The sequence below is a fragment of the Atractosteus spatula genome, chromosome 17 (genome assembly GCF_055471065.1).
Source record: "Atractosteus spatula isolate fAtrSpa1 chromosome 17, fAtrSpa1.hap1, whole genome shotgun sequence".
Lineage (NCBI taxonomy): Eukaryota > Metazoa > Chordata > Actinopteri > Semionotiformes > Lepisosteidae > Atractosteus > Atractosteus spatula.
Genome location: NC_142722.1, coordinates 13,215,324 through 13,242,534, shown reverse-complemented (window position 1 = coordinate 13,242,534; position 27,211 = coordinate 13,215,324). Strand labels below are relative to the sequence as shown.

Sequence of the window (27,211 nt, the reverse complement as noted above, 5' to 3'; positions counted from 1 at the left end):
TTGTGCTGTTCGACGGGCGGGTGGGCACCTTCATGGAGCAGGACAAGCAAACATGTCCGGGTCATTACATTGCAGACTGCAGAAGACTCGACTTCACCTGAGGATCTAACACAGGCGCCCATACCTGTGTCTTCAGGGGGCAGGTGTGCCCTCCCGCTGTATTCTACACCAAGGACTGGCCGGGAACACAAAGATAAAAGCACTGTGAGCTCATCGCTTCATGTCTGCGCATAAGACCCCTGTAAATACAAACACACGGATAATGACAGGTTATTAAAGATTTCAGATATATGTTCACTTCTGTTATGTGAAAAAAAAATGTTTCCAATATTGCCGCGGTCCGCAGGTGTGAGACGGTGGACTTTCCAGTGTTGCTTCTCGGATGTGTTATTTACTACCCGCGACAACCTTGTACGTAGTGCCCCTTAAAAAAACACCCTGGATCTTTTTCACGGTAACGAGTGTGCTTTGCATAAAAAAGTGCAACAGTGGTCTTGGTGTTAGTAAAGTTGCAGGTTCAAGCCTTTTTGAGCACTTGGCTCGACTGACGGGTCGATTCTTCACACGTCCCTCGGCGGGCGTGTTTATTTAAGGAGACCGTGAGAAACTGATCACTTCTTCAGATTTTTAAAAAAGCACACCGCTACGAAGTATTAAGACGTGCTCGTTAAAGCCTCTTGGTAAGAACATGCAACTGTTTTCTAGTGTTCGCTTTTTGAGACTACACCCGCAACTCTTCTGATTAGGGTATGTGATATTCGTGACAAATTTAATTTTCCTGCTCACACAAACGCACAGAAGACACTGATATTAAATGCAATATCACCCGGGCAAACAGAGGAACACAACTGCAGAGCTGTTACTTTCGCACCGGTAACAGACGCTTGAACTCGGCAGACTGGGTCACTGGAGGTCAAGGTCACCGTGCATGGTCATGTGATCACTGGGAAAACAAGGCGCTATATCTCGGGAATGAAAGCAGCACAAACGCTACTTTCAACGGCACAAACTTAGCACCAACGAGTGAGCTGGATTTCATCGTTTGTGCTGTCTGTAGGGGGGGCAACTTCACGGAGCTCGTAGGATCAACGCTATTTTCTGGAGGCAACAGCGTTTGCAAAAATCATCCTCCCACATTTAAATACAACCTTCTTATTTAGTTTTGGTCATAACATCTTCAAAAATGTAAAGAAAAAAACATTTGATTGGTAATGCATTTTACAAGATTGGACAGAATAGCTATTAACTTTATTCACTATTAAACAATGCAACAAAACAGTTCTACTGAATTTGTACAAGATACTCCTAAGAATCCCAATTAAGCATTTTATAACACCATGTTAAGGTTACAAGATAACTGCATGCTTTTTAAATATTCAACAGCTGTGGAAATAAATTCAAACGGTATAAAATGTAGAAGCCAAATATAATTTTAAAATTATGCTTTTGAAAAACAATTAGGTCCTAACAACTGGTCTTCATAATTACACTGATGGGCACTATAAAATGCAACAAATGATTTTAAACAAATATTGCATTTTAAATAACTCTCAGAATACAAAACAAATTTCCTCCTTGAAGTAACAGAAGACTAAAACAAAACCGCCAGAAGGAAAATTTACAGGGTCACAGTATTTAATAAAATACAATTATTTATAATTTGCTTTTTCGTGGTACTTTTCTATCATCTCCCTAATGTCCTTTAGCTCATCATCTTGGAGTGTTGCTCTGTAGTCTTGGTCAATCCTTTTGTGATGCTCTTGAATAGCTTTCTGAAAGACAAGTGCACTACTTTGAGGATGACAAAGAAAAGCACACTTTAAGCAAAGATTTATCTGATGCTACTCAGCAATTCTCTCTCTGTGGAAGCTAAACTACAAAGTAAGCATTCTGAGTAATATGCATTTAGTACTGGCCTTAATTCGAACTGCAATTCATTAGTCTGTTATGAAATTTCATATCTTAACTTTTTCAAACATATATTTTACAATTACTTTAGAGCTGTTGAATGATCAAATATGATTTCATTCAGAAGAGTGTAGCAGATAGGTTACTTTCAGCAAAATGTCAGTTTTTCTGGAAACAATGTGATGACCTATCTAAACACGTACCTCCAAAATGGACAAGTGGTTGGTTGCAGTATCAAAAACATCACTAAGGTTTCTGGCAACTGTCCTGGACTGTTCTTTGGTCTCCTGCAATACTAGGTGATACCTGAACAAAAACAGAAAAAAAAACTGAAACAGCAGTCTTCTACAGCTTTGAATTGAATCCCTCAGCAACATGTTACAGTTTAGCCAGTGTTCACATAGTCGAATTAATGTGTATTCACATATGTTTTGAAGAGAGAGTTGTACAGGCAGTTTTTATCCCTTCACAAACATTTCGTTCAATTCAAAATTGCTTACTCATTACCATTGTTACATTTTAAGTCTTTCCAGGAGGGATTATACAGTTGTAGTTGTAGATTATCTACGAGTAACTGAGAAGCACGACACAATTCACCAGATATAACTGATGACTGCAATATTTGGATAACCCTGTGTCACGGCTTACTAGGTAGCATGCTTGCAAGCGAGGTGGTCCTTTGCGTGATCCATGAAACAAGTGTAAGAGCCTGTTCTATGTAACTCACTGCTGCTGGGCCGCTTTCAGTTGTTCCACAGCTTCATCATAACCTTCAGTCACTCTCTTCTCCAGAAGCTTTTTGTTACTTTCCATTGATTCTAGCTCAGAAGCCCACTTCTGCTCTTCACGCTCCATCTCCTAAAGGACACACGGGGCACAGCGTGCAGAATATCAAGGCAACATGCGAGGGCTCCAGGATCATTTGAAAACAAGCAATAGCAAAGAGCAGCCACCCGTGTCTGGATCCAGCCATTCATTTTCTAATTGCTTTATCCGATACAGGGTCATGTGGGAGCCGGAGCCTATCCCGAAAAGCATCAGGAGCAAGGCAGGATGCGGCCTGGACGGGATGACACTCCGTCACTGGGCAGACACCAACAGGCGCACACACTCACGTCAGGGTCAGTTTTCCCAGAAGCCAGTTAACCTACTAGACTGTAGGAGGAAACCCACGTGAACACGGGGAGCACACACAGACTCCACACAAATGGCACCGCAGGTCCAGAATTGAACCCAGGGCTCCAGAACTGCAAGGCAGCAACACTAACCGCTGCGCCACTGTGCCGCCCTCCCTGTCTGGATATTTTAGCAAATTTAGTCTGGTTTAAAAAAAAATCATTGTTAAAAGAAATGGAAGTTAATAGAATAAATGGAAAACAAAATACTTGCCTGCAGTTCCTGTTCCATCTCTCCCTCTAGCTTTCGTATCTGCTCTTTCAGCAGCTTCGTATCATTCATTTTATCCGCTATATTGGAATTCACCTTCAAAAAAGTGCATTTCAGAGCTTTAATTTAGTCTTAAAGGTGTTCAACACTTTCTCAAAATGTGGGCATTTTGCCTTATGGGGCATTTTTTTGTCAAAATTACATCTACTCTTACAGATTCTAAAACATGGAAAGGCTAAGAGTATTATAAGTCAATCTATTACCTGTTCCAGTGTCTCCTGGAGGCTTAATTTCTGATTTGAGAGTGTGCGATTCTCCTCTTCAGTTTCAGAAATCAAATTCATCAAGGGAATCTTAAAATAAAAGAAATAGTCCCATAAAAAAACTGGTCATAGTGGAGATAACCAGCGTTATAAAACACAAACTGCAAAAAGAGTCTTACATGAATCTGAGCTTTATACTGAGCAATATTCGATGGTCCAGCATCAGGGGAAATCCTGATTTCGAAGTCCCGGCCACAGGCGTTTTCAGCAGATGATGGGATCAGCTGTAGCTTTCTGGCAAGTCTGTGATATTCTGCCAGTTCTGTATCCAACTTTGACAAAAAAGGATTACATTTTGAATTTCAGAACAGTGGCATAATCTAAAATATACATTTTCACTGAAGACACCCAATCCAGAACTAATTAAAATCCCCAATTCCAAACTAAACGCTGAAGTATATATTTGCTACACTCCTGGAAACACTTACAGATTCCTTAGCCTTTGCCAGTGCGATTTCCTCATTCCACATATGGTGCTCAGCTTCTTCAAGACTTTTAGTCAGGGTAGCAATCGTCTGCTGCAGTTCATTTCTTTCCAGGTTGATTCTCTCGATATCGGCTTGAGAAAATTTCTGGTTTTCGAGTTTGTGCTGCAGCCTTGATTGCTCCTTTTTTAATGTTCCCACCTGCAACTCTTCAAAAGAAGACACAAAACATGATGATGATACAGGAAGTCACTTTCGTTTTTACATTCTAAAAGAGTGGCAGCCAGTTTAAAGGATGAGAATAGAAACCCACTGGATGAGAAAAAGTGGATGTATTCTAAACATTGTTTTTTTGTTTGATCTAAAAGTCTGTCAGTTTATATATTTAATTATAATACAGATCATGAAAAATACTACCGCTGTATTTACTGAGATTCATTGATCACATAACAATTAAAATACCATGTCTTTAAAATAAACATGAAACAGAAACGGAAAAAAAATTACCTTCTCCCTCTATTTCATTAGACAAAGCAGATATTGACTGCTCCAGGTTGGTTTTAAAGGTCTCAAGGTTACTTAGATAATTCTGAATTTTCTGCAGGTCTGTCTGCGCTTTTATCTTTTCTGCTTGTTTTGCCATTATTCTATCCTGTTGAAAAATTAAAAACAAACAGCTAAATTCGAAGATCAAATAACATGATTTAGTTAAAATCTAGCAATATCACAAACATACGTATTTATTACAGAAGATATGTCCCGTTCATAAAAAGACAGCCATTAACACAGATATCAGTAACAATGTGTCATGTAAAAAAAGATTGACATTTAAAACTAGAATTATATTTAAACAAAATACAAGTTTTCAAAACACTTAAAGATAAGCAAAATTAACAAATGTGTTAATTAAAAGTTTACACCCTGTACTACATTGATAACAGCACTAACCTGGTGAGTTTCCTTTTCGAGTCTTTCAACCTCTTCTGTCAGCACTTTGTGTTTAAAAGACAGTGTTTCCATATGGGCTTCATCAAAATTGTATAGTTTTTCTGGATTAAAAAAGGCACGTTAAGTTCAAGTTCACGTTTATTTGTCATTCCAGCCATATACAAGTATACAGTGGAACGAAATATCATTCCTCCTGGTCGACGGTGTAAAAAACCAGGACACTGACATAGATATTGTAGACAGGACACACATAGTGCGAAGTGCAGATAGTGCCAAATACAAGGTAATACATAGTGCAATATACACAACACACTGGGGGGATTTAAACCCTGTTTCTAGAATTGGAGTGGGTGCAAGTAGATTCCAGGGTGTTGAATTCACAATAAGCATTGTGACTCCTTCTAACTAAGGTTTAGTATACATTACACTTACAAAAAACAGAAATCTGTGAGTTGACTGTCTCTGCAGTCAATGAGGATTAAAACCACATCACTCTTTGGCGACCCTACACATTGCATACTTTAAGAATTTGTTTAAAAAATGCATAAATCATCAACATGAATCCTTAACAGTATTACAGCTTTACTTACTTAATTTACAAAGATACTCTTTATCTTCCTCTTCAAATGTGTCAGCGCCTTGCATGAAACGGTTATAGGCCTTTGAAACATACTCAACAAATATCTGAAAAACACAACCCAATATTTACATCAAATCAGATTTTGTTAACCACTCAAAGGGCATTCTGGTTTGCTTTAAATGCTCTCCTGTTATACCTGGACGTTATGCATATAAAAAAAACTTAAAATGAAAATACTGAGCGCAGCATTTTTTCTCTGAAACATCATGATTAACTTTGGACTTACATTTAATCTAGAAGCAAGACACAAAACCAAATTAATATTAAAGCAATTCAGTTTTATCCTTGTTATTTGAAACGATAACTAGCTTTCAGGCTGCTTTCCCAATTTACTCATTCACATGCATGAAGCATAACACTTGCATAGACTATAAAGAAGTGCAACCATGCTCCTACTAGAATTAAATCACTTTACCTTTGTAAATTCAGCACCATCCTCTATCTCTGTGCCACATTCAGGGAATCCAGAGAACAGCAAATTGTGACTCTTCATGTTATTGCAAAGCTATAATTGAAGAAAAACTGTATTTAGGATATGCTGAAAAAGTTGCAGAGAAAACCAGCTGTGAACGTAATCTTCACCTTTCACGTTTGGAAAGGAATCATTACACAGATTCAAATGGACTTTTGCATTTAAACTAGAGTTACATTGTGGAAGTAATTGTTTTTACTCCCAGAAAGTCCACCTTTTTGCTGACTCACCTTTACAACGTCTATTAACCACATCAGTGCCCCCAGTATTTGTGGCCAAGTGTGTGGTGCTCCAACAGAATACATGGAGCTTTTTGAGATGGCAAAAGGGTACCTAGTAAAAAAAAAAAGGTTTGTACAATTAATACAAAAATTGTGGTTTTAAACCTTCTAACATTTTATATGAGCGTGCTTCTGGTCATTTATATTTCAAAATGTAAAGCATCATACTTGATTTTGACATATACTACTATACCCCAGCTCTCGAAGAATTTTAGGAATCTCTTCCTCAATTTTGGATGTTGGTACGTCGAATGTGGGATCCAAGAAGCTGCAGATGAAGGAGAAGATTCTCAAAAACTCCTTGGTGGAAGGAGACTGGAGGGACTTCATTGTCACAGTGTTGGGAAACCCATTGTCTGACAGAAACTGAAAAAAAGTACAGTTGATTCAGGAACATAGACGCTCAGAAGAAACAGTACTTTTCAAGAATATCCAAATAGTTCTTTTTCGTACCTCACTAAGCTGTTTTATGCACTGCTGGACGTATGCTTTGTCATGAAGAGGACGAGGATCTTTCATTTTCTCTGTGCCTCCAAAAGTCCCAAATGCACTGTTGCGAAACATACCAGCACCACTCGTCCTAAAACACAAAGTATACACTTTCACAAGATGCAGTGAACAGGTGTGAAAATTAAAGCAAAACAACAGGTGTCCAAATTACCTTTTTCCAAAAAAGCTTGTTCTTCGCTCAGAGGTTCCTGACTGGGGCTTTGCAATACTCAACTTTCCTAACCCAGGGCGCTCTTTACTGCATCAGGGGAAACGCACAGAAGAATTAAAAATCTTTAAAACAAAGATGAAAGTGATCCCAAGGCAATATTGTCACTGGTAACATAACCTGCAGTATGTCATCCTTTCAGTTTTGAATTATGTCCTGACTGAGGAACACACTAATTGCAAAACTAGATTCTTGTACAAATGAACCGCCATTGAATATCTGCACTTATATTTATTTCTGTTATTGTATATATTCTTAAAGGTTATGTAGCCAGTTTTGTCAAATTAAGAACAAAGACTAAAGGCTAAAAAAGAGGATTTCCATCCATCTTCCTACTGCTTTATCTAATACAGGGTCTCGGAGGAGACGGCATCTATCCAGGCAAGGAATGGGCACATTGCAGGTTAGACACAGCCAATGATAGTATGACATGGCTATAATGTAATAGTACATTATAGCATACTAGTATAGAGGAAACTGAAGTACCCAGAGAAAAAACAAACAAATATGGGGAGAATACACACTCCACACAGACAGCACCCCAGATCCAGAATTGAACCCAGGGCCCCAGTGCTGTGAGATGGCAATGCTAACCACCGTGCCACCCAAAATTGTTTTATAACACTAGAAAATTTGGTACTTACGGTTGTGGGGTTGCCAGACTCATTCTGGCATTGTCAGCCACCCTCAGTGGCAGCAGTGACTGCCGACTGCTGGACGCACGACTCATCTTCTCACTCCTAGGAATAAAACACGTAACGTATTAACACCCACAGAGGGACAACCCAGCGCAATACAGAGGATCTTAAGAGTCATGAATGTCGTGGATTACCAAACTATTTGGCTAGATGTGGCCACCTCTCTTTATAAACTGTCTTAAGTAAAGGTTACAAATGAGAGAAGGCCATTCTGATCATATCCTGTAACTTGTTTTGGCAGCTAGTAGCTAAGTGACCCAAACATCTTGTCCAGCCCTTTGTTGAAAGAAGCAAGGCTTTTGGTTAGACTCCCACATCCCTTTATGTAGAAATGTGCCTCCTGTTCTCAATTTTCAAAGCATTTGCAATCAGACCCCCCTGTGTTCTTCGCTGTTCAAGACTAATAAGTTTGTCTTCGGTTTAGTCCACCTTATTTCCTGAACAGCATGAACGTCTACGGTATTTTTTTCTATTTCATGTCAATTAAAAAACAAATATAATTATGTTTTAGTTAGACTCATTGGCCTTCCATGAACTGACTTGGACACCAAAGTCGTATCTTCTCAGAGCAGGATATATCATTTTTATATCGCATTGACTACAACTGCACACAATATTCTATGTCTTACTAGTACTTTGTACAGTTACAACGTTCAACTAATGGAAAATAATATTCGACACAGTTTTAACTATATACCCAAACATTGTCTATCTTCTTGACGTCTCACATACCTGTAGGATCTAGTGTTTCCTGGCTTTTATTCGAACTTGAATAGTTAATCAACATAATTATATTCTTAGGTTAGACATATACGGTATATGTTAGACATACATAGCACTTGTATTACGAATTAGCATCGTACCTTTGGGGTTTAATGTTTTAACAGCCGATAAAATCAGATTAGATTCGTCCTTCTAGAATTCGGAATGAATTAAGCAGAATAACAACAATAATAAAAACTATAAAATCCTCTCAAAAATTAAAATCTAGGTGCGTTAGTTTGGTCAAGTAGTATCGCTTTGGAAACACGGTGTTCACTGAAACAATCCAGAAACAGGAAAAGAAAACATCACAGAATGGAACTAAACCGCTAACTTGAAACTAAAGCTCCATTGTAATACATAGCATTGTCACTTTTTATTTTTTTTCTGCCAGCGAAAGCCTACAATTTTGCACTCGTCGATTTCTGCAGCGATTCAAAGACGCTCGGGTGTCCGTTTCTCTACATTTACAATGACATTTACTGCAATTAGAAACACGGCAAACTCGAAGTCCGAAAATGTTGCATGTTCTCGTTTATCGTATCAAACCGCACGTCACCCCTGAATAATTATAAATATAATCTTTATCCATCACTTTACCTTGACCACTTTATAAGTATACACCTCCTGTTGTTTTTTCTAGCCTCACGTCTGAGAATTTAAAAATTCCGCCAACCCACCCCAACGAACTGCACGCAGCTGACGTCTGCGGATGTTGAGCTGCGTAGGATGTGACGTAGAATAGAAGCGCCTGTGAGGCAGGCGCAGTTAATGTCTCCATGTGGTTTCGTTTGCAGTTATGTTTTTAAATGAATAATGGTTACACAAAGCAAAATAAGCAAAAATAAACACGTAGTAGTATAAATACTACTGCAGGTCAAAAGCAAAAACGAACAGTCTGTTAGCATTTTTGTAGATTCCAACTAAGTTCTAACAAATATGCCTCAGAGAGTTGGTCTTGCACCTGCATAAAAGCTGGCAGTTTTAGTCTTCCTGTTGGAATCAAAAACACAACGGAAACATAAGATTTCACATTCTGATACTCTGGTGTTTATTTAAAACGTTGATACAAGCTTTAGCCAACATTCTGAGAAAAATAATGATTCACAGTCTGGATACCTCGTTTTTATATGCTCGCCAAAAAGCAAAATACCAAACAAAAGGAAGTTTTGTGATGTGATTTTACAGTGGTGTTTTGTGAATATCTACAACTATATTCTAAATATAGCATATAATGAGAGTAAGGCAACACATTTAACTTTTAAAAATTCTGATGACCATTTTGCCTATTAAAGGCTATATACCAAAAACCTATTGTTACACCTTTTATTATTTTGTTATTTTTACAGAATATCTTCTCTGCCTTTACAAATCCCCATGCCAGGAATCAGAGCTTGGTTGACCAGATGGATTGCTGGGCTTCAATATTTCCTATGGACTCTAAAGCTTTGATTTTTGTTTTTGTGTGCATTTTCCGAAATTCCTCTGCGATTTCCAGCACAGTCCTGTTTTTCGTCTCTGGCACGCTGAACCATACAAACACCCCAGAGAAGAAGCAAAACCCGAAGAAGATAAGAAAGCAGAAGTAGCCCAAATGATCCTGCAAAAAAAAAAGATTTATCAGAGACTAGTAGGTTTCTTCATAATGTTATGTAACAAGTAAAATACTGCAATAATATGATGGGATATAATCCCAGAGATAAACTCTCATTGTCTGTCGAGATCTTTACTGTGTACTGCAGTATGTATGTAAAAATACAGTAAAAGCTTTAGACATGCAGACGTGCCAAATTTCTTACTAACCATAATTATAATGTGTAAAAGGATGGACCAGAACCTAGGTCTGTAATTGTGTAATATACAGGTATTGTGTATTCCCTCACCACAATCAGGGGGAAGATCATTCCGATGAGAAAGAGACCAATCCAGTTGATAGAACATGCGATGACAAAGGCAGCTGGTTTGTAGGACTGGTTGAAAATCTCTCCAGGCAGGGGAGCTGTTACTCCAGCTGCAGATGTACACAGGATAAGCTTATGGAATTCTGTTTACTCCATTAAAAATTCAAGTTCTTGCATATGTATTTGAACAGTTCTCTTTCCACAATATTTGAAAAGGCGTTGAGTTTTCAGTTTGTTTCAGCATACTTTGGTCAAGAGTGTGATCTATCGCTACCACCTGGATCTAAACACATCAAATTCCAGTATCATACTCTGTCCCAAGAACCCACAAAAAGAGCTGTTAACTTCAGAATGGCACTACATACTGTGGTTCAAGATCCTGAAAGGTGATTCTGAATGACCAATAGTTTATCTTGTGCTCAATCGCAAACCCTAAGGTGCAACCAGACATTAAAAGCAAGGAGACACCTTTTCACAGGAAAGGTGGTGGGTGTTGGAATCAAGCTGTTGAACCACTAAACAACTCTATCATTGACTATTATATGATGAATGTAACAGGCAGTAGCAATGTTTTGGGTTTTTCTGTATTATTTTACAGGAGGCATGACACACGTAAATGTCATAAAAGTCCCTCATTCTGTTTTCCAAATTTAATTGCAATAAGCAACTTCATTCCAGATGTTGAGTTGTAGTGTTTTCTTAATGAGAAATTTTAACATAGAGTTATTGCAGGCAGCATACACACCTGGTCCACTTGAAAAAAAGAAGATGAAAGAAAAAATGAAGACCATGCTGCAATATGGCATCCACGAAATCTGCTCCTAGAAAATAAAAGCAGGAAAAATATTCCAATTTTCCAATACTTGGACATAAAGAAAAAAGAAAACGAACCTGCTCAGAGTAACAAACCAGGGTGCCAACCCTTCAAACTCACTCAGGAAACCACTGATTTTAGACACCGTTCACTGTCTGCTCATTCTGTTCTGCCAGCAGAAGTGTATATTTACATGGAAGATATCGGGTAGCACCCATCATTGGTTATTAGTGGGTCTCAGAAACACACCTCTGCTGCATTTCCCTCACCATACTTCTTTTTCTTCGCAAAACGCTGTCATGTACAGTATGGGGTAACACAGAGGGGCAGAACTATGGAATAAACCAAGAAGAACTAACTCTCCTAAACTCATAATCATGAAGACATTTTCGTTTTCCGACTGTACTTCCATGGTATACATATCTTCTACTGGAGCCTCTGCACAGTTCCTGCTCCATTTCATGCTTGGAGTAGTTTAAAAGCTGTCCATGTCAAACAAATGAAGACTCTTACCTATTCTTATACCTACTCTTATCTATATACCTTTTGCCTCCGGCACCATGAGTTGTCAAACGAGGACGAGAAGATAAGGAGTCAGGATGCATTCTCAAAACCACGTGACCTAACCTGAGCCAGGTTGAGACAGATCCCTTTACCTGCAGAACGAGGGTGACTGTCAGCAGGGCCAGCGCTGCTGCCATGCACAGATAGCCTCTGAACAGCAGGAGTCTCTTCCCTGTGCTTTCAATGATCATTCCCTATGTCAGTGGCAGATAAATGACAGTATTAGTGCATTAGGTCTGCTCATAAAAATATATTATGTGATTTTTGGGAACATTGTTTTGCGTACTACATGGTCTTGGGCTTTTCACCTTTGGAAATTCAATATTCAACCTGAATGGTGAAATCAGCCTTTCCAGTCAGCAGAGGCAGATATACTTACACAGGTCAGGGAGGTGGTTATCTCACACAAGCCAACTCCCAGAGCCACATAACATATCAGTTTATCTGGAATACCTGCAGCGTGAAACACGTCGAATGAGTAAAAGTAGACCTGCCAGGAAAAGAAAGGAGTTTATTATAAACTTCATCAGGATTTGACAAATAATCTTAAAATCAATGCTCAGTATCAGTTTGGCCTTGCTTCAACACGCAGATATGCTGGAGAAGGATGTTGGATATTTGGGAATAAAGCTGAAGTGATTCAGTTCAGTCTCTTTTTCACTAGGAATAACAACACCCGAGAATTATGTGTACTGAAAGGATTATGTAGTATTTAGGTAAAATCTGGTTTAACCTGCTTGGCTGGAGGCCAACCTCTTGGCTACTGGACGAGCAGGCTGGGACCCCCTTGCAGAGTGAGGAGTGACCAAGGGGTAGCTGCAGAGGTGGAGATGGGGTGGAGGTGGGATGGAAAAGACGTGTGGGAGGGAGAGAAGGGGATCACTTACAGTATTTATAGTGTTTTAGAAGAGAAAATAACGTCATGAGTGATTTGATTGCTAATTATGGACTGCTGAGTCTGATTGGACTCGGTTGTTGTCATCCCTCCCAGACCTTCATTACAAACTCCATTAAATATCTAGAACTACCTATTAATTTTTATAACCAGTTTTGATGATTGCTTTCATTATTTTCTGTCCTTTGTTTTTGAAATTACAGACTTTCAAAGAGCCCAGTGTCATGGAGCAAAGCATGTAGCACTGTGAAAAAGATCAAGAAAACTTCAAACTGTAAAAATGAACAAGAGACCAGTTAGCTGGTTTCTAATGGCTAGAAATCAAAGGATCACATCCACACATTTTCTGAAAGATGCCACTGTATCAGCTTCAACAGCATGTCTGGATAGCTTTTTCCAGACTCCCCCCAACCCATTCCACTCTTGGTGTAAAGGTGTGTCTCTTTTTCTCAGCTGTAAATGCACTTCCCAAAAAAACATGCATCAGTCAAGGCCATATGCTCGAATTGATCATTCATTTCAAAATACAGTGTCAAAGAAAGTTTAGATTTAACATTGTTTCTAAAATGGTCAATGCAGAAATATATTATTACAGGTTGATACATACTGCATGTATAAGCAGAAAAAAGAGGACCACCTGAGTAGAGAGCTAAGTTGAAACCGCTTACAGGACACAGCAAAGAAGTGGCATTAAGACCAGCCACTCAACATACTAGGTAGCAAACGGCTGACATTGAGCTGGGCCTCTACTCACCGCATTGATCCCACACAGCTGTAACGTGACAAAGGTGACAATGGTGGTCAGCAGCTGCCAGCGCAACGTCTTCTCGCAGATCAGCTCCACAGGGCTCCTAGATTTCACCCCTTGGATTGCCGCGTGCTCCGCCATCATGTCCGCGATTTCTGAGGCGTAGTCCCCCTTTCCCCATAGGTTGTGTATGGCTTGGGGGAATTAAAATAAACCGGCTTTTGCAATGCAGACGTACATGTGCAGATGGAACGCGTTTTAACATGGCTGCGCTGGAGCTATGGATTTAGAGTGGTGCCGAACTTGTTATCTCAAGACAAGGGGGAGTGGTCCCTGTCCTTTGCTGTTACAGGCTAGAATGCACACACAGAATGATTTAATGAAGTCAATATCCATGCATAATTACTAACTGCAAGGAGTGCACCACATAACTATACAGTATATTAATTGTATAGATGGACAGACAGACAGATGTTTTGATGCATTTACTGTATTACTAAGCCACAAATCTGGAAAGGCCAGCTCAGAGCTACAGTACCTACCTGGGGAAAGAAAGCCTCTGATACATGTTTATTAACTGCGTTATGGGTGGCATGGGGAAGCAATGGTTAGCGCAGCACCCATTGCTTGCTGGGATAGGTTCCAGCTCCACCACAACGCTGAATTTGGGAGAAGTGATTAGAAAACGGATAGATGGTTTATTGCATTATGATCAATGCAATTCAAACAATGGAGGGACCCCAGCTAGCTGTGTCACCTTGAACCTCCGAGGTATGCAACCCAAAAGCTTTTACCAGCTCAGCCTTGCAGGCAGTGGGGGGGGGACCAGCACGATTACCTTCCTCGCACTTCGCCCGGTCTCCCCTGTCGATGAGGAGGTAACGAGGGGACTCCGGGAAGAAGGGGAGTGTGACCAGCTGGAGCAGAGCCGTCAAGCCGCTGAAGGCCAGCAGCACAGGCCAGAGCTCCTCCGTGCCCAGGACCTCCCTGAGAGGAAGGCAGACACAGAACAGTGACCAAGAGGTGTGGCTGTAGGGCGGAGGCAAAGTTAAAAAAGTCACCATGAGTTTGTTACTCTTTTCTCCATCCTGTACTACTATGATACCACGGAAACAAAAACGAAATGAAAAAAATGTCCTCTGTCATAAATAACAGTGGCGGAGTTGCAAACTTACTTCAGCCCAACCAGCTGACCCCAAAATTTCCCGATGGACACAAAGGTGGCCACGGAGACCCCGACAAGCCCACGGAGTTTTTTGGGGGCACACTCAACCATGTACATGGAGTGGATATTCAAGCTGACCCCTGCAGAGTGGAAAACAGGGACCTGTTGGTGATGTAATACAGGTAATGAGGCAGCAGAGGAAGATTCACCCTGCAGCTCACCACTGGTAACACACTGGAGCTCAGCAGGTGTGAGCCTGGTCAGTACCTGGATGGGAGACCTCCTGGGAAAGCTAAGTCTGCTGCTGGAAGAGGAGTAAAGGGGATGAGTAGGCTGCACTCACCCTGCATGGGTCTGTATGGGTCCTAAAGCCCAAGTACATCGATAGGGATCACACGGAACAAGCCTGTTTGAATTTACACAGCCCGAGGCTGTCTGATGTGATACCTGAATTGATCCCATACAGGAACCGGCCCACCATGATCATCTCAAAAGTTTCTGCAGTTCTGCTCACTAACATCAACACAGCGGCAGCAATGGCCACAAAATTATTCAGCAGAAGGCACTTCTTTCTGTAAAAAGGAAACCACATTGAAACCAACTTGCAATAAACAGTAATCACGTAGGACAACGTTACTACAGAAATTCTGCATGAACTGTATTTAGGAGGGATGTGCCTGTGAATGAATCGTGTTTCTGTTCTTCACTAAGGGCAACATTAGTATGTAGCATACAGCAAATAAAATGAGAGGTAATTCATTTCACATTCAAATCCTCACAGTATCCTGGAGACAGAGGCAATTTGGTCTCTGAATGGACTAACTAAAATATACTGAGGTGTGAGAGACAGAGTGGGGGTGTTCTTGTTATGTTGACTACCCATATGACAACATATTGTATCTGTGGAAATTCTTGTCTACAAACATAACTCTCTCAATAAAAGCTTTCATCTTAATTCTATTTTTAAATGTTAGAGATTAAAATGAATTTGGAAATGTTGACCTCTTTTCCTTGGACAATGAAGAATTCTAAGATCCTCTATGTCATAGAACAGATTTTCGCCATGGTGGTATTGAACTTTTTTTGAGTTATATGGCTCAGGAGTTAGCCGGAAGTAGCAACTGAAAGCCAGGGTTCGAATGTATATGTGACACACTTACACATGGCTGCCATTTCTCAGTTGATGGATACATCCGTAGCTTAATTAGCAAGAAAAGACATTTTATCTGCGTGTAATCATTTAAAGCCTAAAGTGCTAATTAAACATTTACTGAGTATTACATATTACAGAAGACAAAACATGACGATCGCCACATTAAAGTTATTACAGAATGGCATTGTAGCTAGAAAAAGCTTTAATGGTTTCATTTCAGACCTCCATCATGTACACATAATGAACATGTGTATATGTGTTCAGGTACAGTATATCCTGAGCTGTTGAGAAAGAAATCACACACTCCTTCATACCTTCCATATTTGACCGAGAGGTTTCCAGCGCAGAGTGACCCCACCAGGCCTCCGATACAGAAGATAGATACCGTGAAGGACCAGATCAAAGTCAGCTTCCATGTTTCCAGTGGGACACCATATCGTCTCTGGCATGTCTCATTTATAAACTGTTTGATGTACTGTATCGAAAGGCTGTTTAGTTAGCTGGCTTCCATATTATTCATTTGAATGCTTAATATTCAGATGCACGTGCTCTTGTTAAAATTATTCCTGGTATTATTGGTTACTTGGCTAAAAACTTTGAAACGACACCAAATCTATTTCCTCAGAGATCAAAATGCATTGTGCGCCTTTCAGAAAGGAACGGAGCTGTTGTAATTATCGTGGTACTCACCATAGATGGAGCATTGAGAACAGATATTTGAAAGCCATATTGAAAATTCCCACCAATTCCAAAAACCAAAGTAGCTGCAATGAGCTTTGGGCTTTCCCACTGCAGTGAAATACAGGAAATGTTTGTAACATGTTGGAAACACTATTAAATCACATATAGCTTTAACAGTATAAGGGCAAATATGCTATAAACAAGTATATCCAGTATATCACCAATATATTACCAGTATATTATTGCATTATATTACTATACATAGATCTGTACATATGTATATAACACATATACTACAATATACACATATGGATATAATTTACACATTTCAAAAATAATTGTAGTAAATTAGCAGATACAGAATGACATTATGAAAATATCATCCAACTATATAAAACAACATATTTTAGGTATATTTTCCATAAGAGAAGAATAAACAAGTCATCAAGTAGTGCCGGCATTCACTCCAGCAATCGAACTACGGTAAATCGTGCCTAACCATGGTACACTATATTTAATGAATTTATAGAATGAAGCCCTGCATTTGACAGACGGTTCTTCTTGTCTTAAACCTGTGAAAATCAAGACATTATTTCCTGAAACGAAATCGCAGCTAAGCATACCAAGTCTCTCAGTGCATTTGCCATTTTCCTCCTGGGCGACTGCTCGTTGTTGTCCGGCACGGTAGTTATTCAGCGTTCTCGTGGAGTTAGGTAAGAGGACAAGTGACTCAGCATGGCACGGTTCAAGTTAAATTTTAGCACAATTAACTTCTCACACTGTCTGCCTGATCACCTATGGAGATCACTAGTGTGAAATCCTATTAACTGCGGCTCTGTTCGGTGTCCTTACAGGGCAGACAGCAGTGCTGGTGCATGAGATGAAGTCAGTGTCTACCACAGATGCTAGCTAGCCTTCAGTTCTGAGGGGGGCAATGACCTTTGGACTATTTGTATTCATTATTTTGATCATACAGATATTGTGATGTCTGAGGACAAAGCTCTCTATTGCCATAGTTTGGAAAAAAAGTCAAAGCAATCCAAACATCAAATGTTTTAAAAAGGAAGCGAATGCTTCTCCCGAAGGCAGTTATTAAAAACATGCATCATAATTCATAAATCTGAATAAATTCAGAATTGTTTCTTATAAACCATTAGCAGGGCAGTGTCACGGAGCTTTACAGACTAGAGTAGCAAAATAGCCTCCTCCAGTTTGTAACCTTTCCTACAGTATGTAAAGTAAGGCTAGACATTAATTAACAGCTGAAATGAATGAACAACTGAAATTCAGAACAGGAGGGCTGCCATGTGAAGAGTGAACATGAGAAGTCAAATTATACTAATAATAATAATCTTGATTTTTATGGTGCCTTCATGAAAAACATCTCAAAGAACTGTAGAAAGGAAATCCAAATAAAAAGGATCATATTTAATTAGCCGAGCATCATATAGAACTTGGCGTTCTAAGGATGCTTGTATGTTTTAGGAAAAAGTATGCAGATTTTGGAAATTGATTGATGACAGCGTTGATCGAAATGTTTTTGTCATTATTTTGAATAATTGATCGGTCATACTGTGGCAGGGGCACTAAATCACCTCATTAGAGAAAGAGTTGATTGGCGCCTGTGATGAGGTGATATGACCTGTGTGCTGACAAGCCATGAAGAAATCAAGAAAGAATATATAAGAAAATAAGTCACCTCTGTGATGCCTTCTTTAGTGATGAATCAATCTCTCGTATAGTCAGACCTGATGAATATTAGCGAGTGTGATGCATTTAGAATGACATGCTCATTGTAGTGTTTAACATGACGGTTGATGGCAAGGCCACAGCAGGATAATCTAGATGTAGAGAACCTGCTTAGAACTACTGTACAGTATGTTGTGTATGTTGATTTGCACTAGTAAAACCTCATATAGAATATTGTGCACAGTTGTGGTCACCATGTTACAAGATACTGCTCCTCTCCAATTAGTCCATAAAAGTGTGAGCAGATACATCGCTGGTCTTAGAGCCAGGATTCGTTTATTTAAACCTTCTGTGTTTTTTTAAAAGTGAAACAAGTCATAGTTCCTAAGCCTTTAAGGGTCTAATTTACCATGCATGGAAACCCCAAATAGAAAAGGTGCCTGACTTTTTTTTTAACCTCAGACATTTCTTTTTATTTAATGCGGCAAATGATTTTTTCTGAAGACAAATTGCCTAAACATGAGTTGCTAAAGAAATATGAAAATCCACACAGGACGACATTGTGACTATGGACTCTGGAAAGAAGAGAGATTCCTGCCATGATCCTGCCCTTTAGGAAACCCACATATTTAATATTGAACCAAATTTAAAAAAATAAATCAAACAAGTTATGTTCATGCAGAGAATGTTGTTTCAAAATAAACACAACACAGCATAGTGCTTAAAACAGACATACAGATAACACAAGATGGTGCTTTCACTTTTTACTGCTCTTTTTACTATTGTTTAAAAACAGGTGCTATTGGATCTTAGTAGCGTATATATCAACAACATGGAAAACACCTGAAATTGCATGATACACCTCCTCAATGGATACCTTTGAGATTCAGCTGAGGAGCATGTGCTGAAATATAGGAAATACCTGATTCTGAAATAAAGCTAAGGAATATGACCATGCCAGCCCTCTGGTAGCAGACCACTGAGGGCTCTGAACTCACAACTGGAAGGTTACGAGTCTTCCCACAATGCCCAGCTGCATAAATGGGCACAGATCTAAATGGCTTTGGACAAATATTTTCGCCAGATAAATTAACAATAATCTTTTCTAGACTCCATTATCAAATATCAGCTTCTGGTGAAAGCACTAACAAGTCACAGTACTTCCCACCCATACACTCTGTCATGTAGACATTTAACATACTCCTGAATTTTTTAATAAAAAAAAAAACTGCTAAAAGTGCTATTGCAGATGTTCTCAGAGTTTTGTGGCAAGGGTAAAATCCTCCTTGTTAATGGGCATTCTCCTATCCTTGAAGTTAAGCTTGTCGAAGTCTTCCATAATCTCAACCATAGTCTTCCCCTTGGTTTCGGGAATGAACCACAGCAGGAATGTTGCACTAAGAATGCAGTAGACCACAAAGATGAGGAAGCAGTACGGGCCCAGGCCTTTCTGTGGACAGAGGAAATATTATGTTAAAATTCTGTTTTCTCCAGGGGACTTGTGAGAGCCGTGCCAAACAAGTCAATGAACAGAAACAGCAGCTGCCTGTTTGTCAACAGTGTTGGAAGGGCTAAATGACAGGGAGGCAAACTTGGTGTTTTAAGAAAGACAAGGTTCTTTGACTGGAAGACACGGTGGAACAAAAGGAAAAATACATTTTCTTACCACTATGTAAGGAAAAAACATCCCAAGAAAGAACAGACTAAGCCAGTTAATATTCCCGCTAACGACATATGCAGACGGTCTCCAGGCCTGCAGGAATAAATCAGCAGGAAGCGTCATCGACACTCCAGCTGCAGGGAAGGAGGAGAAAAAAATAAGGAATTTGGTTTCAGAAGCTGTTTTACAGGCTAACACAGAACAGCGCAGTGCAGTATCTTGGTATATATAAGTGCAGGCCATTGTTACAGGAATGTTAAAGAAGCGTTCTACCTACACTCCATCTCTATTATTTTCAACCATAGAACATTAATACTCACCCAATGAAAGTCGTATTTAGTTAGTATATAATATTATACTATTATATACAAAACACAAGAAAACAAACAACTTTTTCCTAGGTACAGTATAGAGCGAAATGTACAAGTATCACAGTTTTTTATTGTGATAGAGCTCATTTAATTTGATACTCACATGGTCCCAATCCATAGATACAGATAACAGAGAATAGAAGGATTATGTTGAAGTACGGAACCCAGTAGTACTTGTCCTGTAAAGAAAGTATAATCAAATTAAGCTGCTTGACTTTTCTAAAACACCCTTTGCCCCTTCTAAAGCCTTCTAAAGTTAATGTTTTGAAATGATTATTATATTCTCAAGGAAATCCCCCCCCATTTTTTTTCTTAATGTTGAAAGGAGAGTATACAAAATTCGCCATTTATTTCAGTTACCATTCCCATTACCTTCACAGACAGCATCACAGTGAGAATGATCAGGATCAATCCCATGAAGAGGTAGCCAAGCCCCATCAGCTTCTTCCTGCCAGCACGATCTATCAGAAATGACTATGGGCAGGGAATAGAGAAGTTAACACAATTCAAAATCTAAATGTATTCTGCTTAGTCCACAAGAAGTCCCTTCTCTCTCCTTATTTAGTTAAATGCCAGACATACTGTACCGACAGACTAGCTTCCCCCCAGAGTGCTGTACTGACAAGCTGACCGCTGATCGGTTCTTTAAAGTGAGGCAGCTGCTTACACACAGCGATATGGTGACCAGTTCTGTTGTGCCGATGCCGATGGAAAGGTAGCGCATCTTGCTTTCTGGAACCCCAGCTTCCCGAAAGATGTCGAATGCATAGAAGTAAATCTGCAAAAAAATATAAGTCCAGCTGCTTCACTGTTCTGCAACTCAGCTGGGTTTCAAGCTCTGGTTTCAAGCCAGCTCCACTCCCAAAGATTTGAACTTTCAACTAGATTATCTGGGGCATTTTTCTAGCCCTCCCCAGTCCTTTAGGGGATTTAAAGTGACCTCAAAAAGGCATTGAGGCTACTGAGTAAAGCTTTTATCTGTTTAGCAGGAGCCCAGAAGACCTGATTTCTTTTAAATTCCACCTCGCCTTTTTTTTATCCTAGTTAACTTGTCAATTTACAAGATGGGGGTGCTACAGTAATTACCATCCCCCTCACAGGGCTTTTGAAAAGTAAAGGACAGCCATTGCAGTATGAACACTTGAGAAAGGGATGATTTTGGCCTCAGTTACGTTTTCAGACCTCTGGAGGACAGTCTGATGCAGAATCCTGGCTGTCACTCACCGCATTGATTCCACAGAACTGAATGCAGGCACAGGGGAAAACCAAAGTCAGCAACTGCCAGCGCACTGCCCGAGACCGCAGGACGTCCCACACCGTCTTGGCCTTCTCGCCTGCCATCGCCTCCCGTTCCCTGGCCATGTCCTCCAGTTCCAGCTTGACGTCTTCGCCACCCCACAGCTCCTCCAAAGCTGTGTCAAGAGCACACAAGGCGGTATTTTACTACACGCCTTTTGCATCATCTCCATTTTTACCTTGCTTTTTCAAAGACGAAAAATCAATCTACTAAGGTCAGAAAAATCAAAAACAACTGTCTAGACTTCCTGAAAGAAAATAAAAACAATGTACTGCACATTGCAACTTCACCTTCTTCCAATCTCATTCTGACAAAACAGCAGGAAATATATCAATATTAGCCTAAGACATAGAAAATTGTCTTTACCTGGCTTAATAGTTCTACCTCTAAGTATTACCCTGATATAACTTTCATAAAATACTGTGCAGTGGCTTTAGTGATTTCAGTTTTGTTTGGGAAAAATGTAACTTGCACTTTCAAAGTCACAAAACATTGTTGCTTCTTCAGATTGTAATGCCCTGTATTACAGTAATGGGTTTGATACAGTACAACAGATGTTTTATTTCCCCAAAGAACATTAAAGCTGCTATGGGCTTTTGCGGCTTGCACATCATAAGCGCTGAGAGCTCAGATTTTCTCTCTAGCACCTTTACAAGCACGCATGCGTTTTGATGATCCGTATACCAAGTCTACCTTTTTTGCAGCCCTCCTCATCACCCTTGTCCAGGTACAGGTAGCGCGGGGATTCTGGGAAACAGAGCAGGCCGAGAAACTGCACCAGGGCAGGAATGCCGCTCAGTGCCAGCAGATATGGCCACAGGGTATCTGTGCCCATCAGTTCTCTGATGGAAACAAATGTTGCACACATAAGGGCATAAAAAACTGTAATGAAAACAGGACCCTCAGATTATTGCAACTCTACATTTCCCCACCTATTAGGTGTTTATATTGCTTGTTTTTAAAAGATGTGAATTTATCACAACTATCAGTTATACCTATATAACACAAATGAACATAGTGCAGTTAAGTGAACTGAATGCTGCCTTTAGCTCTTTTACATTCCCGTTGTAGAGTCTACACTGTTCTGTCCTGTTCTGACACTGTCTTGCGTTTCTTCTGGACGTTTTATTCCCACTCTAGGCTTAATATGATAAGAGTTTATGATGCACTGCAGGAGAAGAGTCATCGAAATATCCAGTTCGGTTTTGCTCTACGACATTGCCGGTTAATAGATAATGTCTTTCATTTTGCATGTAAGTAATGTATTCATTGAAAAAAGTCGAAGATCTTGTGAGCAGAGAAATATCTAGGGCCAATCTGAGTCATTTCTATGGCCTTGTGACAGAGCTGCAGGAGGCTAGCTGGTTTTGACTGGAATTGGAAGGCAGTCATGAGAAACACGACAACTTTGCCTTCCCCTCTGATAACAAAGAAGCAATCAAAGATATATTTGCACGTGTTGGACTTTGGTAGATTAGTAGAGCCTGGCTTCAGGAGATCTAGACTAAGAGCAACATTCTTTATATTCTGTTTGCTAACACCAGACATCATTTGTCTTTAATAAGTAATGGATTTTATTTCTGTTGAAGAGAGATGACAGGTCTGGTTAAGAAACGTTTTAATTTGAAGACAGTTTTGATATTAATAGAATACTGGTCTTGACTGGATCATGGCCAGCACAAGCCACAGGAGGCAAAGCTAACCCAGAGTGCTGGCTTCACTACCTGTGGACCCAAAGGAAGACTGTATTGAAGGAGGGTTACCTGAGCCCAACAATTTGACCCAAAACTTTCCCCAAACCAATGAAGATCGAGGAGCTAAGTGTGAGAAATCCACGCAGTTTCTTCGGCGAGCTCTCACCCAAGTACATGAGATGGACGCTAAGACCAAGACCTGCAGTTAAAAGACAACAACACGCAGGATAATTTGTTAAACAAATGACTTGCCAAGCACATTATTTGATCATCTTAAAATCTGAGTAAAACAGCTGAAGGCACTTAAAAATGTACTGTAAACAGCCTTAGGTGGAACTAGTCATTGTTAAATACTAAAAAGGTTTGAGGGAAGGAATATTCTGGGCTGGATTTGTGTTTCTTACAGTGTCATATTTGAAAATATTTAAATATAGGTCTCAGAACAGCAATTCAGTTTTTTCTGTGATGTTTGTTCTCCATTGTGTAAATAAATATGATTTGTGGGGTAACTATTACCCCTGACTGCCAGAGAGAAACATATCTGTTTTGTAACACAAGGCTAAATTCAAAAGATGTTCCTGTATAAAGACACCGAGCAAAGAGAAAATGAGTCAACAGCGAAGCCATCTTGACTTACGGAAAGGAAACTGAAGGCTGTCAAAAATGGACATATCTCGATACACACCTGTATTGTATCCATACAGAAATCTTCCCAGTAATATCATCTCAAAGGACTGAGCCATTCTGCTGAATTCCATCAGCACTGCCGCCACAATCGCTACGACATTATTGAACAGCAAACATTTTTTTCTGGGACAATGAAAACAAACACAAGGTCATGTAATGTGTCCAAGTCTTGATTATATAGAAAAAAAAGTTTAAGATAAATGCAATAATTCAAATTCAAAATAATTGGAATATTTACTGCTATGCTGTATTTCAACTGAAACTTTTTTTTGAATTAACTCACATCATCAAATCCCAAATAATTAGAATGTTAATCCAGCTCTGGAATTGTACTGTATATGAAAATGACAAAGGGTATAAAGCCCAGGGCTCCTCCATTCCCCAATTTCTTTGCTGTTCACAACTGAAACCATCAGCTGTGTGCCAGGGGCTGTACAGTATGTTAAACTTCTTAAGTATTAAATACCTTGATTATTAAATCTACAGTATAGTGTGTAGGGATTATTTTTCTTCATTAAAGATGGTATGCACTTCAATACATTCAGCAAATTCCAGGAATACTTAAGGGAAAATCTGAGGAGAACATGTTTTCTGTGTAAACCATTCTTCATGTGTTTACAATATTTCAAAACAGCAGAACTGCAAAATGTGGATACATGTTTTAATAGAATCTGATCTTTTTTTTGATCTTCCTCAGACTGAACAAGCATAAAACTCCCCAAAAGTGATATTTTGTCTAAAATGTGTACACAGAGGGCATTATAAATGGGGGACAATAATCTGTCCTTTTCAAATTATTTTCAATTGGTACATTTCCTTCAACAATGAAAACAAGGAACTGATGAATAGCATATCATCACGGACCTGGGAAGTCATTCCTGAGCATACCTGCCATAGATGACTGGGATTTTACCACTGTTGATTGCTCCCAGCCACCCCCCGAGGCTGAAGATGGACATGATGAAGGACCAGATAAGCTTCACTGTGGACTCATCTGCTGGTTCTCCATAGCGGTCCTTCCATGTCTGGTTCACAAAGTTCTGAATTGTCTTCAAACAGGGATCGGAAGGCAAGTGAGCTTCAATACAGATGATTCAATAGTCCTGACCATGCAACTGCTATTTCAAGTTTGCTGTAGCTAAGAGGAACATTATTTTATGGTTTTGGATGCTCTGATTCTGAATTCAATCAATCCATCCATCGATCAATTACTGCATTTACACAGCATTTTTCACTCATGAATAATCTTCATTAGTGCATGTAATGAGCTACCTACTCTCTGTAAAGTGCTTTGGGATCCTGTGGAATGATAATGGGATTTACAGCCCTACTCTTATAAATATAGCCTTGGGAGCTTTCAGAACCAAGTTCTCATTGTCTGGTGTATCATTATGTACAGCTCATGCATAGTATCTAACACTACAAAAACCAGCACAGGAAGATATATAGCGTTAGTTCTGATGCCAGAAAAGGCAAGTTGAGTGGTGAATCCATTGATAAAAACGATGTCTGTGGTGCTTACCTCTGAGGGTGAGGTCATGACAGACACTTGAATCCCATATTGAAATGACCCCCCAATCCCCAGCACCAGTGTCAACAGCATAAGTCTCCAATACTTAGACTGCGAAAAATGAGAAATAAATAGGCCAGACCACTTAAGATTAAAAATGAACAAGCATCAAATGATAAGTCCACTGTTTCAAAGTGTTCTCTTAATTAAACAGCTGCCACTGGCCTAGATGCTAGGTTTTGGATCTAACATGTTATACTGTAGAAAGTATTGACCAGCTGTGGCGATTTTAATTAAATAGAATTTTAACTGGTGCATTGAGCTGCCTGACTCCATTTGATTAAAACTTCTCCAGTGACCTGGATTCATTAAAAGTAGAACATATATTATAAGATAGCCACTGAAAACATTGTGCACATTCAAAGAAAGACTACAATATATACTGAGCTACAACTGGTGCTGTTTTGAACACTACAGAGCACAAGAGACTATTACCCTTGTCATCTGTGAAATACAAGAGCTTGATTCTGTCTTACACAGGCTGTTACAATTACAATTAAATCCTACCAGCTCTGTCACAACAGTAGTCATTGTCTTTCTTCTCCTGTTCTCTTTCCTCAGGAATGATGTGAGGTGTAACTGCTGTTTACCACTACAAGAGTTAGATTTTTATAGTGTGAAACCAAGGGCAGGTGCGCCAATCATAGGGGAGGACTGTGTATCTCTTTTCTATCCATTTGGACTTCATGGTCTGTTAGGTAACTGTGTACTTTATTTCCTTTTAATTAATTTCCACCTGTTATTAGGTAGAGAACATTAACACCAGACACAGAAAACAACAGGATTGAACATGACTAAACTGGATTAAAACAGTCATTCATGAACTCATTTTAATCCCTCACAGGAAAGAATACTGTCTGGAAAAAACATATCTTGGACTGTTGCCCGTGATTTATGGAATGGAACAGATATATCTGTGCTTTTGTCTGTGACTCGATCTACTTTCAGCATCAAGTTCCTGGGACAGGCAAACTAGATTCGGGTACCATCGATGTTTTCACTTTTGCTTCTGTTTATGTTTGGAGATTTAGGAAATTAGTTATTGCCATATTTTGCTCACTATTTAATCAACTCAACCATATAATCACAGTCTGGTCATATTGACTGCATTTTGGAAGGGTCCTGATGATGCAACGATGTTCCATAAAATGTAAATTTAGGGTTGATGATTGATAATTGCTCATTATTGTGTAAACCTAGGCTGTCAAATCAACAACCTTAAAAGGCTTTGGAGATTAAATAACATGCACAATGGTGTAATAGATTGAAAGGATTTTTGTTGATACAATCACCTATCATCTATCAAGGATGGATTCTGACTTAGAGGCGTTCAGTCACAATCCCACAATCGCACTGCGGGCTCCTCAGCTGAGTACAGGCACCAAATGTTATATTGAGCATTATATCAAGCATACTATTGTAATAGTCTGCATATCACAGCAAATTCCTATGGCTTTACTATGATTACACCATGATAGAGTGATAACTATGCTTATGTTTACTGTAGTTTGTGTAATCTTTCACTTTAATCAAGTATGATTTCACTGTGGTTTATCACAGTAGAATCTCCTCTCTACCTTTGTTTCTTTACAGCTATAGTATATGGGGAATTGAATTACTGTAATACAGTATGTCCTACAGTACTGGTCTCCTAGTGGTCTAACCAAGCATTCAGTCATACTGAAAACCATTTTCATTTGATTAATAGGGTGTTTAGCTTCATGCTCAAGGTTGGGAATTACCAGAATAAAGCCAAGAGAC

At 39.4% G+C, this 27,211-nt stretch overlaps 3 protein-coding genes across 3 annotated transcripts; all 3 read right to left on the bottom strand.

Moving 5' to 3' along the window:
• Nucleotides 1-1,226: 1,226 nt before the first annotated feature.
• ndc80 (NDC80 kinetochore complex component) lies at nt 1,227-9,247 on the bottom strand. The gene is made up of 17 exons (XM_088935788.1): nt 9,162-9,247; nt 7,746-7,841; nt 7,045-7,131; nt 6,837-6,963; nt 6,577-6,749; nt 6,333-6,435; nt 6,046-6,135; nt 5,581-5,674; nt 4,991-5,091; nt 4,550-4,694; nt 4,046-4,251; nt 3,737-3,889; nt 3,558-3,647; nt 3,298-3,390; nt 2,636-2,766; nt 2,112-2,214; nt 1,227-1,772 (listed from the first exon to the last, which is right to left on the bottom strand). Exons 2-17 carry the CDS (start codon nt 7,829-7,831, stop codon nt 1,650-1,652), a joined length of 1,905 nt encoding a protein of 634 aa, XP_088791914.1. The 5' UTR covers nt 7,832-7,841; nt 9,162-9,247; the 3' UTR covers nt 1,227-1,649.
• Nucleotides 9,248-9,948: 701 nt separating this feature from the next.
• On the bottom strand, nt 9,949-17,129 carry LOC148819159 (solute carrier family 2, facilitated glucose transporter member 11-like). The gene is made up of 12 exons (XM_088935874.1): nt 17,106-17,129; nt 16,492-16,590; nt 16,116-16,276; nt 15,096-15,220; nt 14,659-14,788; nt 14,322-14,470; nt 13,490-13,677; nt 12,220-12,330; nt 11,933-12,034; nt 11,208-11,283; nt 10,445-10,572; nt 9,949-10,161 (listed from the first exon to the last, which is right to left on the bottom strand). The coding sequence occupies exons 1-12, from the start codon at nt 17,127-17,129 to the stop codon at nt 9,949-9,951; spliced, it is 1,506 nt and encodes a 501-aa protein (XP_088792000.1).
• Nucleotides 17,130-19,426: 2,297 nt separating this feature from the next.
• On the bottom strand, nt 19,427-25,981 carry LOC148819158 (solute carrier family 2, facilitated glucose transporter member 11-like). Its single transcript, XM_088935876.1, has 12 exons — nt 25,958-25,981; nt 25,403-25,501; nt 24,769-24,929; nt 23,879-24,003; nt 23,263-23,392; nt 22,193-22,341; nt 21,427-21,614; nt 20,870-20,980; nt 20,575-20,676; nt 20,306-20,381; nt 19,838-19,965; nt 19,427-19,621 (listed from the first exon to the last, which is right to left on the bottom strand). The coding sequence occupies exons 1-12, from the start codon at nt 25,979-25,981 to the stop codon at nt 19,427-19,429; spliced, it is 1,488 nt and encodes a 495-aa protein (XP_088792002.1).
• Between the last annotated feature and the right edge of the window lie 1,230 nt (nt 25,982-27,211).

Coding starts and splice junctions, on each gene's coding strand:
- LOC148819158 (XM_088935876.1), bottom strand. CDS start 25,981: ATGACTACTGTTGTGACAGAGCTG. Junction 21,615..22,192: donor TGAGGAGGGCTGCAAAAAAG/GTAGACTTGGTA, acceptor CTCTTGACACAG/CTTTGGAGGAGCTGTGGGGT. Junction 19,622..19,837: donor TGTTTTTTCCTTACATAGTG/GTAAGAAAATGT, acceptor CTCTGTCCACAG/AAAGGCCTGGGCCCGTACTG.
- ndc80 (XM_088935788.1), bottom strand. CDS start 7,831: ATGAGTCGTGCGTCCAGCAGTCGGCAGTCACTGCTGCCACTGAGGGTG. Junction 3,391..3,557: donor TCCAGGAGACACTGGAACAG/GTAATAGATTGA, acceptor ACTTTTTTGAAG/GTGAATTCCAATATAGCGGA. Junction 1,773..2,111: donor ACCACTTGTCCATTTTGGAG/GTACGTGTTTAG, acceptor CTTGTCTTTCAG/AAAGCTATTCAAGAGCATCA.
- LOC148819159 (XM_088935874.1), bottom strand. CDS start 17,129: ATGGCAAATGCACTGAGAGACTTG. Junction 12,035..12,219: donor TAACCACCTCCCTGACCTGT/GTAAGTATATCT, acceptor CCACTGACATAG/GGAATGATCATTGAAAGCAC. Junction 11,284..11,932: donor CAGTCACCCTCGTTCTGCAG/GTAAAGGGATCT, acceptor TTTATTTTCTAG/GAGCAGATTTCGTGGATGCC.